Below are 15,904 nucleotides of genomic sequence, written 5' to 3' on the forward strand. Positions count from 1 at the left end.
GACTTATGAGCTGTATTTTATAGTTCAACTGTCATAGTCACATAGCTGCAAATTGTAACTTTATAGTCTGATCATTTCAGATATAAATTATGCTAATTTTTATACTTTTTTTTTCTTAAAAACCACTCTTTATCTTTCTAACACCAATTAGTGGTCAGGGCAAATTCTGAGTACAAAAAGGAAAGGTGTGTCTTGCTAGCTGGGATTAAATAGAACAGATTATTTTCTCTTTCTTTTTTTATTTTTTTGAGACAAGGTCTCACTCTGTAGTGAGTCTCAGGCTGTAGTGTAATGGTGTGATAATGGCTCACTGCTGCCTCAAACTCTTGGGCTCAGGTGATCCTCCCATCTCAGCCTCCTGAGTAGCTGGGACTACAAGTGTACTCCACCAAGTCTATTTTTTCGTGGGGAGCGGGGCAAAGGTGGATTTTTGGTAGAGATAGGGTTTTGCCATGTTGCCCAGGCTGGTCTCAAACTCCTGGGCTCAAGCAACCTGCCCACCTTGGCCTCCCAAAGTGCCGTAATTACAAGTGTGGGCCACTGTGACCTACCTGATTCTTTTTAAGAAACAAAAGGAATTGTACATTTAAAATAGAAATAATAATGGCTAAGATGTTGCTAAAGTCTATTTATTGGCTCTTCAAAAAAGGATATAGTAGTTTAGGCTTTTATTAGTTGTAACAATGTTACAATCTGTTTATTCCTTCCCTTATTCTAAAATATCAAAATTAAGCAGACTCCTCTGGCTTTTGACAGAATCTCATCCAGTAACTGTAACTTGCAGTCAGGAATCTGGCACAGAGAACAAAAATTCAATAGGAATTAAACATACAGAGACAGATGTCTATAACTTTAAAAAAGAAGATAAAATATAAACCCAAGGCTGGGTGCAGTGCCTCACACCTGTAATCCCAGCACTTTGGGAGGTCAAGGTGGGTGGATCACCTGAAGTCAAGATTTCGAGACCAGCCTGGCCAACATGGTGAAACTCTGTCTCTACTAAAAGTACAAAAAATAGCTGGGCATGGTGACGGAGCCTGTAATCCCAGCTACTTGAACCTGGGAGGCAGAGGTAGCAGTGAGCCAAGGTCATGCCACTGCACTCCAGCCTGAGAGGCAAGGACAAAACTCCATCATATATATATTTTTATATATATATATGCTGGGCACAGTGGCTCATGCCTGTAATCCCAAATCCCAGCACTTTGGGAGGCCGAGGTGGGTAGATCATGAGGTCAGGAGTTCCAGACCAGCCTGGCCAAGATGGTGAAACCGTTTCTACTAAAAATACAAAAAATTAGCCAGGTGTAGTGGCAGGAGCCTGTAATCACAGTTACTCCAGAGGCTGAGGTAGAGAATTGCTTGAACTCAGGAGTCAGAGGTTGCAGTGAGCCGAGATCACGCCACTGCACTGCAGCCTGGGTGACAGAGTAAGACTTCATCTCAAAAAAAAAAATAGATATATATACATAAATACACACACAATATATATACACATATATATACACAATATATATACATACATACACACATTATATATACACTCATATATATAAACCCAAGTATGTTTAAAGATAAAATACCAAAGACTTTAAAGACTCTTAAATCTGACTTTAAAGACTCTTAAATCTAAGTTTTTATTTTTCTAATCACAAAATAAAAAAATACTTTTTTATTAGTGTATATGACAATTACCTTCTGAAAGTAGCCTCTTTTTAGAGTTTTATCTCGAACTTGTCGGAAATACACATATCCATAAAAATAAGCAGGATCCTTCTATGAAGAAAGTGACAAGTAAATGTGTGTGGGAGTACATATGTATGTGTTATCTGTATCTATATCCATATCTATATCTTTTAATATTAACATCAGGTTCCTTTATAAACCCAAATCAAGACATGAGATATACACAAAGAGCTAGTTATGCTTTTCCACCAACAAACAATAATCATGACAGCAACAGCCAGATCAGAACCTTCCTACTCTTGACATGGTCCATATGATGTGTATAAAAACTTAAAATTAAAACAGAAAAACCCTCCTAACTTGCCCAAAGATGGCAAAGTACTAATCACAAACTAAGTACTAAAGTCAGATTTTCCCCCTATAACTTACTCAGCTTACATTCTTTATTCGTATCTATACTAGGTGAAAGTTAAAGAACAGTCAAACTCTGTTTTCCCCAATGTTATATTTAGTTTCTAAAAAATTCTACCTACAATTTTGAGATTGTCAAGGATAAGGAATCAATCTTTAAACAAAATGAGGTACTCTAACATACAATTTTGAGAGAGAAAATAAAAGGAGTTAAATGACAATCTGGATCTTCTATGGTCAGTTATACGTTAACCCAATAATATTGAAGCATCGCAATGTTTATCAACATACAATCTGAAAGAAAATTGCATTCCAAAAATTTAAGAAGCATTTACATCTTAATGGAATAAACTTTGGCTCAGTACCTTATTTGATTATTATTCCTTAAACAAATATATATTGACAACCGACTTTGAACAGGGTATTGTGTTAGAGAAGATAAAAAGAGGCATAAGACACAGTTCTTCCTCAAGGATATCATGATTTAGGAGGAGTAAGAAAAGTACAAAAATGAGTATTATTGTAACAAGAGGGTGGGTACCATGAGAAAGCACAAAGTAAAACAGGAAAGCCAAGGGGAAAGAACAAAGATTACAGGGAGGCAGCTGTTTCTGAATTGGGCATTGAAGGATGGATATAAGTTAAAGACAAAGGCATTCCAAGTTGAAAGGGCTAGGAGTTTCAGTAAAAACACAAAAAGACAGAAAAATACATGTTCTATCCAGAAAAAATACATAGTTCAGTTTGACTAAAATATGACACATATATGGCACACGTAGAAAGGAGATGAAGGTGAAATTTCGATAGAATAAAGGTCTTATTTTGGAAGGTCCAAATAGTGAGGACAAGGAAGTAGTACTATACCCCTTTACTACTTAAATAATTCATAGTCATTTTAGATTTTATTTTTATATTATATATGTACACTTTAGCTGGCAATACTATATAAGACACATTGTGCTGGAATAAAACAAGAGATGGATGTCCTTGGATAAATTTCTTATCCTCAATAGCCCTCAATTCCCTCATTTGCAAAAGGAACTCTCTTGGAGCACTGTAGGGAGGATTAACTAGATGATATATGCTTATTAATATAGCATCTAGAACACAAAAAGCCCTAACAAATAACAGCTATTATTATTATTGGTTGGAAGAATATATTAGTAATGATAGCAAGGAGGAGATGGCTCTAAGAAACATTTCACAGTTAGTATCTCTACTATTAGAGGAACCAGAGAAGTAAACCATAAAAACTGTTATCAGGCAAATTAGTGGAACCCAGGGAAGTAAACTGTAGAAATTGTTATCAGGCAAATTATGTCAAAGTCACACTGGATGTGCTGATAGGGCATCCAAATGAAAACGTTCCTCATGTAGTTAAAGATGTAAACATGCAGTACCAAGAAGAAAAATCTAGACTCTAAGATTATCTGAATTATTAAAATGTTTTAAATAAATAATAACTATAAAATAAAACCCATTCAAAAATCAAAAAGAGACTATATGTTATCATCAAGAATGACTACCCTCAACTCTAGATGATATTTACTGTACAGTACAACTCCACCCCCACATCTAATTCAAGAATTTATTAACAAATGAAAGAAAATTACCTTAACATTCTAATCCTTTTTTTCTTTTTGAGACAGAGTCTTGCTCTGTCACCCAGGATGGAGAGCAGTGGCATCGTGATCTCCGCTCACTGCAACCTCCGCCTACCAGGTACAAGTAATTCTCCTGCCTCAGCCTCCCAAGTAGCTGGGATTACAGGTGCCCACCACCATTTTAATAATTCACAATGACGTTATGTTTCAAGCATAGTAACTGTATAAAGTCTCTTTCATTCACATGCTGAATCCTTATAAATAAGACTCACTCAGGAAATTTAGTTACATAATATAGTAGTAAAACAAAAGCAAAATATTTCTAAATGGTATCAGAGGTAACTGAATAAATGAGTTCTCAAGTTTCCTCTCACATGGACATTTTTCTATGACTAGTTTTCCAACCTTCAAGTAAACTGGTAAATCTTTGTCAAATTGATCCAGGAGACAATGTAGTGACACCCTCCTCCCAGAAGACTGTCGAAATCTAAAACAAAACTGGGTATCTCCAAGACAACCTAATGAAAACAAAAATGAAAGAAATTAACAATAGCTTAGTATAACATTTATCTAGTTTCATCCATTTTAGAGCTGAAAAAAATCCAATCAATCATTTTAACCTATTCTGTCATGTTTTGGAGGGAAAAAAAGGAAATCCTAAGAGTTCAAGTGACTTGATGGTTAGAGGCAGAGTCAGAAGTAAAACATGCATCTTAACTCCTAAGTCTCTTTACTATTTTTCCTATTCCATATCCCTCATGTAATTAAAAGTTTTTGGAATATGGCTGCACATAATGTTGACTTGCAAACATAATAATGAGCAAAAGATGCCAAACACAAAAGAACACATATTGTTCAAATCCACTTTTATAAAATGTTTTCAAAGTAGCGCTTAGGGATGCATGGCTGAATGATAAAAATATGAAGAAAAGTATTACTGTAAGAAAGGATAGTGGTTACATTTGGAGGAAAGATTCACCTCAATTTCCTTGTCAACAAAACCAAGGAGTATTATTAGATAATCTCTAAAGTCACTTCCAGCAGCAACATTTGAAGATTCTAAAATAAAATTCCAAAACTTGACCTATGACTGTACTGAATTCCAAGCATCTTACCCAATATGCTAAGAAAAATAAAGATCTACATGATGCAAAAAGATATACAAGTTATGCTGTGAGCACCATAGCTGACGATTCACTTAAAGATAAAAATTTTTTTATGAAAACTGACTTTTTCTTTTATAAACAGTTATAAAAATTAACATGTGATTTTTTTTTTTGGAAACAATTACACATGATTTTATTTGTGGAATATATCAGAGCCTGACTTCAATTAATTATGAAAAAGAGAAGTATACCCAAAGCTCTGTGGCCTCAAACTGTCTGAGAACAGGAAACTATAATGCAAAGTTGAGTATTTTTGTTTTTTTGAGACACAGTCTCCCTCTATCGCCCAGGCTAGAGTACAGTGGCGGGATCTAGGCTCACTGCAATCTCCACCTCCTGGGTTCAAGAGATACTCCTGCCTTAGCCTCCCGAGTAGCTGGGATTACAGGTGCACGCCACCACACCAAGCTAATTTTTCATATTTTTAGTAGATACCGGATTTTGCCATGTTGGCCAGGCTGGTTTGAACTCCTGGGCTCAAGTGATTCTCCCACCTCAGTCTCCCGAAGTGCTGGTATTATAGGCGAGAGCCACCATACCAGGCTTTAGAATGTTATTTCTATATTTGTACAAACACAGCTACAGAGTGGATCAAAATGTATAAGATTAAGACAAAACATGAAGCTTCAAGAGCCAGCCCCCTCCCTTCTCCCCTCAGCTTATATAGTCCCTCTCTCTGTGATTAGGGTGGTTAAGCTGGATTGCTGAGAAACAGTAGTTTAGACCAGAGTTTTTCACAGTTTATTCCATGGACTAATACCAGTCCATAAACTCTTGTTACTGTTCCATAACCAAATAAATATGCAAGTTGAGAATATATATTTAGAAACTTTCACAGCAACTTGATATTGCAGTAATAAATTTGGACTTTTAGGCCAGGCACAGTGGCTCACACCTGTAATCCCAGCACTTTGGGAGGCCAAGGTGGGTGGATCACTTGAGGTCAGGAGTTTCAGACCAGCCCGGCCAACATGGTGAACCCTCTCTACTAAACATGGCCGTCTCTACTAAAAATACAAAAATTAGTAAGGTGTGGTGGCAGGTGCCTGTAATCCCAGCTACTCAGGAGGCTGAGGCAGAAGAATTGCTTGAACCCAGGAGGCAGAGGTTGCAGTGAGCCAAGATCACAGCACTGCACTCCAGCCTGGGCAACAGAGCAAGACCCTGTCTCAAAAAAAAAAAAAAAAATTAGACTTTTATATTTCTTTGTTTTTTCCTTTCATTTTATTTTTCTAATAATTCAATTAAATTATTTTACAAAAATATGGGTCCAAACAGACTAGAAATATTAAAAACCCCAACTGGTCCTTCAACACAGTATGAGAAGTGCTGCTTTAGCTACTGGGAAGTGTAAAGCACATGATGATGTCCCTGCTATTTACAGAGAAGAAATGTGTTGAGACAAATACTGTCTGCATGTCAAGTCCATCCATAACAAGTAGGATTAATCTTTCCCTCAGATTCATTATTGCTTCAAACTCTCTCTACTAATGCTGAGTTTTTCTCTCTGGACATGTTTAAAATATACTGACTACTGTCCTTGGGCACTCATCACAGCTTAAGCCTCAGCAACACCTACATCCAGATGATATTAATGGTAAATGATAAGGAGAAAAACACTGGACACATTAAACTTAGGCTCCTAAAGATAAAAGTCATTCAAATGAAACAAAAAAATTAAACCTAAAAAAACAACCAAACAAAGCTTTTTCTAAGGTGGGGGAGGGGTTGGGAAGGGCAAACCATTCCAATCTCAAAAGGATTTTTTTTTTGAGACGGAGTCTCAATCTGTCGTCCAGGCTGGAATGCAGTGGCGTAATCTCGGCTCACTGCAGCCTCTGCCACCTGGGTTGAAGCAATTCTCCTGCGTCGGCCTCCTGAGTAGCTGGGATCACAGGCACCTGCCACCACACCAGTTAATTTTTGTAGATTTAGTAGAGACAGGGTTTCACCACCTTGGCCAGGCTGGTCTTGAAATCCTGACCTCATGATCCACCCACCTCGGCCTCCAAAAGTACTGGAATTACAGGAGTGAGCCACCACGCCTGGCCTCAAAAGCATTTTTATCTGTGTCATTTTTTCATGCCATCTAAAATGCTATTTTAAGTGTATACAAGGCTTGATTTATGCCTCTTTCCCTAAAGACTGCTGTACTGTGTCTGGATTTCCTTCTATAGCAATAAAAGGTATCCTGGGAAAAATTAAATCCATTTCAAAGTTGGTACAGTAATCCCAACTTCCTTTATTTTCTTGAGAAGGAGTCTTGCTCTGTCACCCAGGCTGGAGTGCAGTGGCACGATCTCGGCTCACTGCAACCTTCGCATCCCTGGTTCAAGCGATTCTCCTGTCTCAGTCTCCTGAGTAGCTGCGACTACAGGCACACACCACCATGCTCGGCTAATTTTGTATTTTTAGTAGAGACAGGGTTTCACCATGTTGGCCAGGCCAGTCTCGAACTCATGACCTCAAGTTATAATCTGCCTCAGCCTTCCAAAGTGCTGAGGTTACAGGTGTGAGCCACCGAACCTGGCCTCCAACCTTCATTTAATAAACACATAACAGAAACAAACTGCCTGGATAACCACAACTGAGAATAGTTAACTTCAAATATTTACAAAACATATAGTCACTTGCTACCTAGATTAATGATGATCTGTTAAGAGAGCAAAGTGCCTGCTTTCAGGTCTTTTGTAATTTTACGTGTAAGTACCAACCATACTTCAAGTCATATGAACCACACTTCATTTAATGTGTGGCACATAAAAAAAGCATTTAAAAATAACTATGAGAAAAAAAATCGCCTGAGCATGGTGGTTTATGCCTATAATCCCATCACTTTGGGAGGCAGAGGTGGGTGGATCACTTGAGGTTGGGAGTTTGCGACCAACTTGGCCAATATGGTAAAAACCCCATCTCTACCAAACATACAAAAATTGGCCTTAATTAGCCAGGCACGGTGGCACACACCTGCAGTCCCAGCTACTCAGGAGGCTGAGGCAGGAGAATCACTTGAACCCGGGAGGCGGAGGTTGCAGTGAGCCTAGATCATGCCACTGCACTACAGCCTGGGTGACAGAGTGAGCCTCTGTCTCAAAAAAAAAAAAAAAATTAGCTGGGCATGGTAGTGGGCACCTGTGGTCCCAGCTACTTGGGAGGCTGAGGCAGGAGAATCACTTGAACTGGGAGGTGTTGGTTACAGTGAGCTGAGATCATGCCACTGCACTCCAACCTGGGTGACTGAACAGAGCAAGACTCCATAGGTCATTCATAAGCCAAAAATACTTTTAAATTTTTTTGATTTACAAAGATTTCCATTTGAACTTAACTTCCAAAAAGAAAACGACATACGCAGAGACTATAAAACTAGATATAGACTATTTAAACACTACAGAATTAACTTCTTAGCCTTAATGGATAAGTGTAGGGCACTTTTCGTCTACCATCTTAGGTTCAGTAACTGGGGCCTGTGAAACAGACAACAGATTAACAAGAAAAGATTTAGTTTGAATGCATACAAAGACTTCAGAGAAAAACATAAAAACCCAAAGAGGTGGTTAAACTTGGGAGCTTAGAAACCATTTTAACAAAGGAAACTAAAATACAGTGACTACATAAAGGAAAAAAGATTTGGACTTCTAAGGATGGTAAATTGTGGGAAGGTAAACACATGGGTAAAATGAATGAAAGATAAGGGTTATTTTAGCAAGGCTTATTTATGCAGAATCAAGCTGGTAGCATCTCCAGTAGTAAGTTTTCTCTGGTGATTCAAAATCTTTCTCCTCTTCCTGGTATGGGAAAGGGGAGGGGTGACCTTCACAAAGGAAAATGTATGCCCTGCTTTTAGGCATATGGGCGCAGGGTAAAGAGCTCATTTTGCATCTGCTGTTTCTCAATTGCCTTCAGCTCAAAATAATCCTTAAGCATAAGTGATATATTTGGGGATAGCATATTCTGATCCCCTTCATGCTCATGTAGAGAAGGGAAAAAGAGAGAGGAGCCATGACAACCAGCTATGATCTGAAAGAAAGGAACATCCAGTGTAATTCACTGGGATTCCATGCAGAAAGTCAGTCCATCCTGCCATCTATACAACTCAGCTTACTCTGAGTCCTGGAAATCTAACCCATCACAGTGTAAGGCCAGGCGCAGTGGCTCACGCCTGTAATCCCAGCACTTTGGGAGGCCGAGGAGGGAGGATCTCCTGATGTTGGGAGTTCGAGACCAGCCTGATGAACATGGAGAAACCCCATTTCTACTGAAAATATAAAATTAGCCAAGCATGGTGGCGCATGCCTGTAATCCCATCTACTCAGGAAGCTGAGGCAGAAGAATCGCTTGAACCCTGGAGGAGGAGGTTGCGGTGAGCCGAGATTGCACCATTGCCCTCCAGCCTGGGCAACAAGAGCAAAACACCGAGATTGCACCATTGCCCTCCAGCCTGGGCAACAAGAGCAAAACACCGTCTTAAAAAGAAAAAAGAAAAAAAAAAAGCGTATGTACAGATTTTATAAGAAGAATATTAACTGAAATGAAGAAGATACATTCCTACAAGCCCTCTGTATCACTATTTCATTAAAGGGCAAAAACACTAAAATAATTCCAGGTCAGAAAAAATGCCTTAGTGAGATCTCTAAAAGGCAATATCTAATTTACCAAGATATCACTTTTCTTTCATATAGTTCACCAAAGCTGAGTTACAAATGTCTAGAAAAAAAATTCTGGCAGCATTTATACAGAAAGGAGAAAATGCTAAAAAAAAAAAACCCAAAACTTAAATGTCAAATCTCTCAAATCAGATTAAATGAATGAATTAACAGAATATTAGAAGTAACCACAAAAGGAATGAAAATTAGATTGTCTCTGCTTTATAACTGTGTGTGGCCTGAGAAACTGAATGTTTTGGTCACTGTAAGCCAAAAAAAACTAGTTTGAAAGTGAAACACAAGAGGTAACCTGAAGGATGTCAATGATTAGGACCACACAAAATGAAGAGCTTGAAAGAGACCAGCAAAACCAAGCTCAACAATAAGCAGGCCCTTATATGCTTTTTTCTATATACCAAGCACTATGCCAAGGCTTTATATATATTAACCCATATAAACTATTGCAAATAACTTATGGCCTTGCTTCCTAACCAAACTTATCCTGGCTTCTTAAAAATGCACTGCTTTTACAGAGTTCCTGGTAAGCTCCAAGATTCTGAACTGAAAGTAAACTATATACTTTATAAACTATTTAATACATACTCCATGAATCCCAAACATATCAATGTCGCTGATTTTCAACCTCTTCACTAATTCAAGAGTTTATTGTTTCTTGATGGTTTACCTCATCACACCATAACAGTTATTTTAAGAGTTGAAGCAACTACAATCAACGATGACATGACTAGGTATCATTAAAATAGGAGGAATCCGCCTGTAATCCCAGCACTTTGGGAGGCCGAGGTGGGTGGATCATGAGATCAACAGATCGAGACCATCCTGGTCAACATGGTGAAACCCCGTTTCTACTAAAAATACAAAAAATTAGCTGGGCATGGTGGCGTGTGCCTGTAATCCCAGCTACTCAGGAGGCTGAGGCAGGAGAATTGCCTGAACCCAGGAGGCAGAGGTTGCGGTGAGCCGAGATTGCGCCATTGCACTCCAGCCTGGGTAACAAGAGCGAAACTCCGTCTCAAAAAAAAAAAGGAGGAATCAAAATCATTGATTTATTTGGCTGAATCTGTGTTTGCATTCTAATATGCTATTTTAATCAAAACTTTAACAGTATTACTAGTATTCTTAGTATAAAATTAAACAGAAACACTATGTGAAAAATAGTTACCTGAATTTGAATCTGGAAAAGACAAATAGCAAATATTGGTTTTCTGAAAAAGAAAACAAAAGCTATGTATGCTGACACACACGTAACCAATGAAAACAAACAAATATAACAGTAAACTATACAGAGCAGTACTTTTACTTACTTCTTTGTCAGTAAGTTTGGAATGCTGAGGATAAATTACCTGGAAGAAAAGAGTTAAATTTTATTAAACATATTATAATAAACATTAGTTATAAACATATTATAGGCTACGTGCAATAGCTTGCGCTTGTAATCTCAGCACTGTGGGAGGCTGAGGCAGGCGGATTACTTGAGGTCAGGTGTTGAAGACTGGACTGGCCAACATGGCGAAATCCTGTCTCTACTAAAAATACAAAAATTAGCCAGGCATGGTAGCCCATGCCTGTAGTCCCAGCTACTTAGGAGGCTGAGGTGGGAGGATCACTTGAACCCAGGAGATGGAGGTTGTAGTAAGCCAAGATTGCACCACTGCACTCCAGTTTGGGTGATAGATAAGACTCTGTCTCAAAAAAAGTGTGTGTATATATATACATACATATATAATAAACATTAATCTAAATAGTAGTTGGATATGGTCAAATCACTTTCAGAAAGAGTTCACAGAAGCATGGATAAAGAAAATGCAGTAAATATACATAATGGGATATTATTCAGCCATTAAAAAAATGAAATCCAGGACAGGCTCGGTGGCTCATGCCTGTAATCCCAGCACTTTGGGAGACCAAGGCAGGTAGATCACGAGGTCAGGAGTTCAAGACCAGCCTGACCAACATAGTGAAATTCCATCTCTACTAAAAGTACAAAAATTAGCTGGGCATGGGGGCACGCGCCTGTAATCCCAGCTACTTAGGAGGCTGAGGCAGGAGAACTGCTTGAACCTAGGAGGTGGAGGTTGCAGTGAGCTGAAATCGTGCCACTGCAATCCAGCCTGGGCAACACAGTGAGACTCTGTCTCAAAAAAAAAAAAAAGAAAAAAATTAAATCCAGGCCGGCATGGTGGCTCACACCTGTAATCCCAGCACTTTGGGAGGCCGAGATGGGCAGAGTTCAATACCAGCCTGGTCAACATGGTGAAACCCCATCTCTAATAAAAACACAAAAATTAGCTGGGTGTGGTGGCTCATGCCTGTAATCCTAGCTATTTGGGAGCCTGCGACATGAGAATCACTTGAACCCAGGAGGCGGAGGTTACAGTGAGCTGAGATTATACCAGTGTACTCCAGCCTGGGCGACAGAGTGACAGTCTGTCTCAAAAACATTAAAAAAAACAAAAAATGAAATCATGTCATTTGCATCAGCACGGGTGGAACTGGAGAACATTATGTTAAGTGAAATAAGCCAGGCACAAAAAGACAAATATCACATGTTCTCACTCATATGTGAGGGCTAAAAAGAGGAACTCGTAGAGATAGAAAGTAGAATAATGATGGTGAGTTACCAGAGGCTGGGAAGGTTAGTAAGAGTTTGGGAGGGCAGAATAAAGCTGGAGAGGATGTGGAGAAATAGGAACACTTATACACTGTTGGTGGGAGTGTAAACTAGTTCAACCATTGTGGAAAACAGTGTGGCGATTCCTCAAGGACCTAGAAATAGAAATTCCATTTGACCCAGCAATCCCATTACTGGGTATTTATCCAAAGGATTATAAATCGTTCTACTATAAGGACACATGCACACGAATGTTCATTGCAGCACAGTTTACAATAGCAAAGACCTGGAACCAACCCAAATGCCCATCGATGATAGACTGGACAGGAAAAATGTGGCACATATACACCATGGAATATTATGCAGCCATCAAAAACGATGAGTTCGCGTCCTTTGTAGGGACATGGATGAACCTGGAAACCATCATTCTCAGCAAACTGACACAAGAACAGAAAATCAAACACCACATGTTCTCACTCATAGGTGGGTGTTGAACAATGAGAACACATGGACACAGGGAGGGGAGCACTATACACTGGGGTCTGTTGGCGGGGAGAGGGGGGGATAGAGGGGGGTGGGGAGTTGGGGAGGGATAGCATGGGGAGAAATGCCAGATATAGGTGAAGGGGAGGAAGGCAGCAAATCACACTGCCACATATGTACCTATGCAACAACCTTGCATGTTTTTCACATGTACCCCAAAACCTAAAATGCAATAAAAAAAAAAAAAAAAAAAAAAGAAAGAACGGAAGGGTACTAAAATACAGTTAGATAGAAGGAATAAGATCTAGTGTTTGGTAGCACAATAGGACAACTATAGTTAACAATAATTTATTGTGTATTTCAAAATCACTGAAAAGTAGAACTGCAAAGTTCCTAACACAAAGAAATGATAAATGCTTGAGGTGATAGATGTCCCAATAATCCTGATTTGATCATTATACGTTGCATGTCTGCATCAAAATATCACATGTACCCCATATATAAGTGCAACTATTATACATCCACAATAATTAAGAATATTTTTCGTTTTGTTTGAGAAGGAGTTTCACTCCTGTTGCCCAGGCTGGAGTGCAATGGCACCATCTCAGCTCACTGCAACCTCCGCCTCCCAGGTTCAAGAGATTCTCCTGCCTCAGCCTCCCAAGTAGCTGGGATTCAAGGCAGGCACCACCATGCTCGGCTAACTTTCTATTTTTAGTAGAGAGAGGGTTTCACCATTTTGGTCAGGTTGGTCTCAAACTCTTGACCTCAGGCGATCCACCCACCTCGGCTTTCCAAATGGCTGGGATTATAGGCCTGAGCTACCATGCCCAGCCAAGAGTATTTTTTTAAAAAATACATAGTTCTGGCCAGGCACAGTGGGCCTTTTATAAGTGGGAGGAGCTAAATGATGAGACCTTACGAACACAAAGAAGGAAACAATAGACACTGGGGTCCACTTGATGGTGGAGGGTGGGAGGAGGGAGAAGAGTAGAAAAGATAACTACTGGGTACTGGGGTTAACAACTGGGTGATGAAATAATCTGCACAACAAACCCCTATGACATGAGTTTACCTATGTAACAAACTTTCACATGTACCCCAAAATCTAAAATAAAAGTTAAAAAGACACAAAAAAAAAAACAAAAAGAAACAGTTTATAAACTTTAATAATAAAACAAGGGGGAAAGCTGGGAGTACTGAGTAATATTTACATTAGGTAAGAAAAGTTTTTGGTTTAAAGTTATCTCCAAAAGATTGGTAAACTCATAAGTTATCAAGAATCATTTACCAACTGAATTACTAATAACTCAAAGCTTACTAAGTCTTTTCTTCGGGAGCCTATAATATAAAGAGAACTTAATCTTTCGGCTGGCATCTACTTCAAGAAACAATAATTTTCAACTGACTCCAACAAGTAATACACACCCTATTTAGTTACTGAAAATGAAAAAGAAAAATAATTATCTGCAGTTTAAGAAACCTCAAGGACCATCTCCACAATAAAGGCTATTCTAATTCTCTTTGGTCCCTTTAAAGAATCATTATGCATTTTCTTAAACAGGTTATTTTAGTGTTTACAATGACCACAGCCACCTTCTGAAGAAACTCCCTCCCCACAGCCCCTGCAAAGAAGCAGGGCTAGGCCAAATCAATTACCATCAGAACAAACACTAGTAAACAACACACCCAAGGCACACACTCTACAAGCCAACCAGGCTCTATGTTATAACCAACCTGACCTCCTTAGGAGATGAGCATTACATTTATCAAAGTGACAAAAAGTACGCACTCAATACTTGACTAGTCAACTGGCACTACACATGAGTTACAGAAGGCATCCTGTGTGCATTGGCAGTAATGCCTCTCTCATGCCACCAATTATTAAAGACGAGTGATTTTCAAAATGGCAGAGGTGCCTTAAAGGTCACCTGGTGATACTAATGGCTGACTTAGGAGAGTCAGGCCCCTACAGCACACACATACACTAGTCTTCCCTGTGTACCAGACACAAGGACTCAGAACTCTGCAAACTTTTCAAATTCCCAGTAGTTTGCAGTTTAATTTTTTTTTTTTTTTTTGAGATGGAGTTTCGCTCTTGTTACCCAGGCTGGAGTGCAATGGCGCGATCTCGGCTCACCGCAACCTCCGCCTCCTAAGTTCAGGCAATTCTCCTGCCTCAGCCTCCTGAGTAGCTGGGATTACAGGCACGCGCCACCATGCCCAGCTAATTTTTTGTATTTTTAGTAGAGATGGGGTTTCACCATGTTGACCAGGATGGTCTCGATTTCTTGACCTCGTGATCCACCCGCCTCGGCCTCCCAAAGTGCTGGGATTACAGGCGTGAGACACCGCGCCCGGCTTTTTTTTTTTTTTATTTGAGTCAGAGTCTTACTGTCACCCAGGCTGGAGCACAGTGGCGTGATCTCGGTTCACTGCACCCTCTGCCTCCTGGGTTCAAGCGATTCTCCTGCCTCAGTCTCTTGAGTAGCTGGGACTACAGGCGTGTGCCACCACGCCCGACTAGTTTTTGTATTATTTAGCAGAGACGGGGTTTCAGCATATTGGACAGGCTGCTCTCAAATTCCTAACCTCGTGATCTGCCTACCTCGGCCTCCTAAAGTGCTACGATTACAACTGTGAGCCACCGCCCACCCTGCCTACATTTTTTTTTAATGAAAAGAAACTTTAAGTCTATATGTAGTTAAATCTACATTTTTCACTTTGTAATTTCTCTTCCTGCTCTTACTCTTAGAAAGTCCTCTTGGCCAGGCACAGTGGCTCATGCCTGTAATCCCAGCACTTTGAGAGTTTGAGGTGGGAGGATCCCTTGAGCCCAGAAGTTCAAGACCAGCCTGGGTAATATGGTGAAACCCCATGTTACAAAATATACACCATGTTGTGTATTTTGTAACATGGGGCACACCATTTTGTAACATGGTGGCACACACCTGTGGTCCCAGCAACTTGGGAGGATAGGTGGAGGACTGCTTGATCCCAGGAGGTAGAGGCTGCAGTGAACCAAGATCATGCCACTGCACTCCAGACTGAGCGACAGAGTGACACCCTCTCTCAAAAAAAAAAAAAAAAAAAAAAAAAAAGTCCTTCTTGGCCAGGCACCGTGGCTCATGCCTATAATCCTAGCACTCTGGGAGGCCGAGGTAGGTGATCACTTGGGGCCAGGAGTTGGAGACTAGCCTGGCCAACATTGTGAAACCATGTCTCTAGTAAAAATACAAAAAAACTTAGCCAGGCGTGGTGGTAGACGCTTGTAATCCC

At 39.7% G+C, this 15,904-nt stretch overlaps 1 protein-coding gene across 6 annotated transcripts in view; it reads right to left on the reverse strand.

Moving 5' to 3' along the window:
• The window catches only part of DENND6A (DENN domain containing 6A), a 141,108-nt gene that overhangs the window by 36,689 nt on the left and 88,515 nt on the right, over positions 1–15,904 (reverse strand). For 5 of the 6 annotated variants that reach the window (XM_012462775.3, XM_064367225.1, XM_012462772.2 and 2 more), the window contains 4 exons: positions 10,836–10,874; positions 10,694–10,736; positions 4,107–4,219; positions 1,696–1,776 (listed from right to left, as the gene is read on the reverse strand). In XM_012462775.3, coding sequence (XP_012318198.2) covers positions 1,696–1,776; positions 4,107–4,219; positions 10,694–10,736; positions 10,836–10,874 — 276 coding nt within the window. The remainder of the gene's footprint in view (positions 1–1,695; positions 1,777–4,106; positions 4,220–10,693; positions 10,737–10,835; positions 10,875–15,904) is intronic. The other variant, XM_064367224.1, reaches the window with a different exon arrangement.

Source organism: Aotus nancymaae, unplaced genomic scaffold (genome assembly GCF_030222135.1).
Source record: "Aotus nancymaae isolate 86718 unplaced genomic scaffold, 86718_ANA_hifiasm-v0.15.2.pri h1tg000067l, whole genome shotgun sequence".
Taxonomy (NCBI): domain Eukaryota; kingdom Metazoa; phylum Chordata; class Mammalia; order Primates; family Aotidae; genus Aotus; species Aotus nancymaae.